Genomic DNA, 3,982 nt, shown 5'->3' with positions numbered 1-3,982 from the left:
TACAGGAGAGAGACGTGTGTGTGTGTGTGTGTGGTCTCTCCTCTCCTGTGGTACTGCTGATGGGGGGATCATGTACGTACAGTACAAAAAGAGATGAAAGGGCAACAACAGTACTCTGAGTGTGTGTGTGTGTGTGTGTGTCTGGTGTGTGTGTGTGTGTGTGTGTGTGTGTGTGTGTGTCTGTGTGTGTGTGTGTGTGTGTGTGTGTGTCTGGCGTGTGTGTGTGTGTGTGTGTGTGTGTGTGTGTGTGTGTGTGTGTGTGGAGGGCCTGGCAGACAAACGGAGGGGGGGTGGTGGAGGGGGGGGGGGTCTCAGGTGCTGTTGTTGTACGACCCCGGTCCTGGACTGTGCTGGGAGGAACAGTCTGACCCTGGACCATCTGGAGGAGAGAGAAGAGGGGGAGGAGAGGGGGAGAGGGAGGAGAGGGGGGAGAGGAAGGAGGAGGAGAGGGAGGAGATAGGAGAGGGAGGAGAAAGAGGAGGAGAGGAGAGGAAGGAGAAAGAGGAGGAGAGGGAGGAGAGGAGAGGAAGGAGAGTGAGGAGAAGGAGGAGAGGGAGGAGAGGGAGGAGATAGGAGAGAGAGGAGAGAGGGAGGAGAGGAGAGAGGATAGGAGAGGGGGGAGAGGGAGGAGAGGGGGAGAGGGAGGAGAGGAGAGGGAGGAGGGGGAGAAAGAGGAGAGAGAGGAGAGGGGGAGAAAGAGGAGATAGGAGAGAGGATAGGAGGAGAAAGAGGAGAGGGAGGAGAAAGAGGAGAGAGAGGAGAGGGAGGAGAGAGAGGAGAGAGAGGAGAGAGAGGAGAAAGAGGAGGGGGGGAAGGAGACGGGGAAGAGGAGGAGAGAGGGGGGAGAAGGAGGAGGAGAAGGAGAGAAATGGAGAGCATTACTATTTAATTATATGGAACGCAGGTTTCTCCCCAAAGAATGTGAGGCGGGGGGAGGGGGGGTTGTGTGATGTAGGGAGGAGGGGGTGGGGGGGGGCGTACCAGAGGACGATGTCTGTGCACGAGCATGAGGAGGAATGAGGGTGGAGTTCAGCGAGGGCTGGATGGACAGCTCTGGAGGGATGGAGGGATGAGAGAGAGAGAGAGAGAGAGAGGGATGAGAGAAAGAGTCAGGACAGTCATGACTACTTCACAAGACGACAGACACATCAGACACTTCTACGGGGGTTCATGCGTTGGAAAAGTGCTTGTAACTAAATAATAATAATAATAATAGCGTTTTATTTGCCATGCAATCAACTTGTCAGTCAATTGTTGGAATTTGGTATTTATGGCTCTAGACACAGGGTCAGCCATAGTAGCGATATAGCGCCCCTGGAGCAATTAGGGGTTAAGTAAGCCTTGCTCGAGGGCACACAGAGCTCCCTCCTGAGGCGGGGATCGAACCAGTGACCTTCCGATTGCTAACCGGCCTCTCTAACCTCTAACCTCTAGGCTACCACCGCCTCTTTGTAGGAACTGTAGGAACTGTGTGTGTGTGTGTGTGTGTGTGTGTTTGTACCTGCAGTGCTGTAGTTGAACAGCAGGGGGAGCTGTGTGTATATATATATATACTTGTAGTACTGTAGTTGAACAGCAGGGGAGCTGTGTGTATATATATATATATATATATATATGTGTGTGTGTGTGTATATATATATACCTGTAGTACTGTAGTTGAACAGCAGAGCTCTCTGTGTGTGTATATATATATACCTGTAGTACTGTAGTTGAACAGCAGGGGAGCTGTGTGTATATATATATATGTGTGTGTGTGTGTGTATATATATATACCTGTAGTACTGTAGTTGAACAGCAGGGGGAGCTCTCTGCCGCTGGGCAGGCGTGCGCTGGGCTGCCGCAGCTCGTGGAAGAAGGCGTGAGCACAGGCCTCCAGGGGGGAGAAGCGCGTGACGGGGGTGTACTCCAGCAGACGGGAACACAGGGCGATGGCGTCAGGGGGGGTGCGGGGCCTGAACACCTGGGGAGGGGGGGGGGGGGGGGGAGGAGGGAGGAGGGAGGGAGAGGGAGGGGGAGGGGGGAAGGGGAGGGAGGGAAGGGAGAGGAGGGGAAAGGGGGGAGGAGGAGGAAGCAGGAGGGGAAAGGGAGGAGGAGGAGGAAGGGAGAGGAAAGGGAGGAGGAGGAGGAAGGGAGAGGAAAGGAGGAAGGGAAAGGGGGAGGAGGAGAAAGGGAGAGGAGGGGTAGTAGGAGGAAGGAGGAGGAAGATGGAGGGGAAAGGGGGGAGGAGGAGGAAGAGAGAGGAGAGGAGGGGTGGTAGGATGAAGGAGGAGGAGGAAGGGGGAGGAGGAGGTTAGTTTGTTTGGTGGTAAGACGACTTTAAACCCACAGCTGAACATGATCTGATCTCTAAACCCCTGTCTGACCCTCTGAACCCGGGGCCAGTTGCATAAAGACAGACCCAGTCTGAGCCTTCGATCTCACTTTAAGTCAGACTTGCTATAGACTCTAAAATGTTCCTGTTGCATAAAGCTCATCTATGAGTGACTAAAGTAAGACTGACTTAGATAGCCTGTCACGCAGTGCATTCTAGGTAAAATAAGACACTTGACAGAAGAAAAAAAAACATGGCGGCCGAAACAGCTACACCTAGCGGCGGAAGATATGAGAGATCAACTCCCTTTTCTTCTGCTGAAAACGTCTGTATATTGGAGGAATATAATGTGGAGAAAAGTATACTGCTTATATACTGTTACTGCAGTTTTAACCAGTGAAGTAGTTTACCACAGCCAGGGGGGAAGGTGGCTAACTTTCTAACCTCAAAATAAGTCAGTCTTAATTTTTATGCAACAGGCAGTCTTAATTAGACTGGTCTAACCTGAGAATATAAGACTAGTCTAAGGCTTAGACCAGTCTTAGTCTATGTTTATGCAACTGGCCCCAGACTAAGATGTTTGACCCTCTACACCCCGTCTGAAGACCTGACAGTCTGAACAGGCCGGAGGAGACCACCTACCTTCGTCCAGGGGTGAGCTTTGATCTGGGGGAACTTGAACTCTGTGTAGTTGGGGTTCATCTCTCGGATCTGCTCACGTGTCGGGGTTCCCAAGACCTGGAGGGGGGGGGGGGGGGGGGGGGGGAGAAGAGGCGTTACAGTACAACACCCAATGCAGGGGGAGGTAGACATGGGAGGACGGGCTCGTTAGCTCGTAACGCATGGGACGGAATGAGGAACGGTATCAAGGTGCTTCTGTTCTGCTGGCCACCTGGTTTACCCTTGTTGCTCTGTTGATAGAACGCAGCAGGACGTCCAGGACATCCAGGGGGAATTTAGAACTTAGAATTTGCCATGTAGCAAGACGCTTTTAATCCAAAGCGATTTACAATTAGGAACTACAGGGACATTCCCCCTGGAGTAACTCAGGGCTAAGTGCCTTACTCAAGGACACACTAGTAGTGGTGGTGTGATTCCCAGGTGAGATTTGAATAGACAACCTTCCGATCACAAGTCCAACTCACTATCTCCTCCTCCAACTCCCTCTCCTCCTCCTCCCTCACCTTGATGATCTCTACCAGCTGGTCCACCCCGCTGTCCCCAGGGAAGATGGGCTACCTCCTCCTCCCTCTCCTCCCTCTCCTCCCTCTCCTCCTACCCCTCCTACCCCTCCTCCTCCCTCTCCTCCTCCACCTCCTCCTCCCTCTCCTCCTCCTTCCTCTCCTCCTCCTCCTCCTCCACCTCCTCCTCCTCCCTCTCCTCCACCTCCTCCTCCCTCTGCTCCTCATTCCTCTCCTCCTCCTCTTCCTCCTCCCTCTCCTCCTCCTCCTCCTCCTCCTCCCCCCCTCCTCACCTTGATGATCTCTACCAGCTGGTCCACTCCGCTGTCCCCAGGGAAGATGGGCTGACCCAGCAGCAGTTCTGCCAGGACGCAGCCCGCCGACCAGATGTCGATGTTGGCGGTGTAGTCCGTGGCGCCGAAGATGAGCTCCGGGGCGCGGTAGTACCGCGAGCAGATGTACGACACGTTGGGCTCGCCGCGCACCAGCT

The 3,982-nt window shown here is 53.9% G+C and overlaps 1 protein-coding gene across 1 annotated transcript in view; it reads right to left on the bottom strand.

Annotated features, from left to right (window-relative positions):
• Positions 1 to 254: 254 nt before the first annotated feature.
• LOC308158780 (glycogen synthase kinase-3 beta-like) overlaps positions 255 to 3,982 on the bottom strand; it is a 22,372-nt gene continuing 18,644 nt past the window's right edge. Inside the window, exons 6-10 of the mRNA XM_080532481.1 lie at positions 3,786 to 3,982; positions 2,954 to 3,049; positions 1,774 to 1,960; positions 982 to 1,053; positions 255 to 379 (exon numbers count right to left, since the gene is read on the bottom strand). The exon at positions 3,786 to 3,982 is cut by the window's right edge and continues 8 nt beyond it. Coding sequence (XP_080388607.1) covers positions 312 to 379; positions 982 to 1,053; positions 1,774 to 1,960; positions 2,954 to 3,049; positions 3,786 to 3,982 — 620 coding nt within the window. The 3' untranslated portion in view covers positions 255 to 311. The remainder of the gene's footprint in view (positions 380 to 981; positions 1,054 to 1,773; positions 1,961 to 2,953; positions 3,050 to 3,785) is intronic.

Source organism: Nansenia antarctica (assembly GCF_963989245.1).
Source record: "Nansenia antarctica genome assembly, chromosome: 5".
In the NCBI taxonomy this organism is placed as follows: Eukaryota; Metazoa; Chordata; class Actinopteri; order Argentiniformes; family Microstomatidae; genus Nansenia; species Nansenia antarctica.
This window is presented reverse-complemented; position numbering and strand designations above follow the sequence as displayed.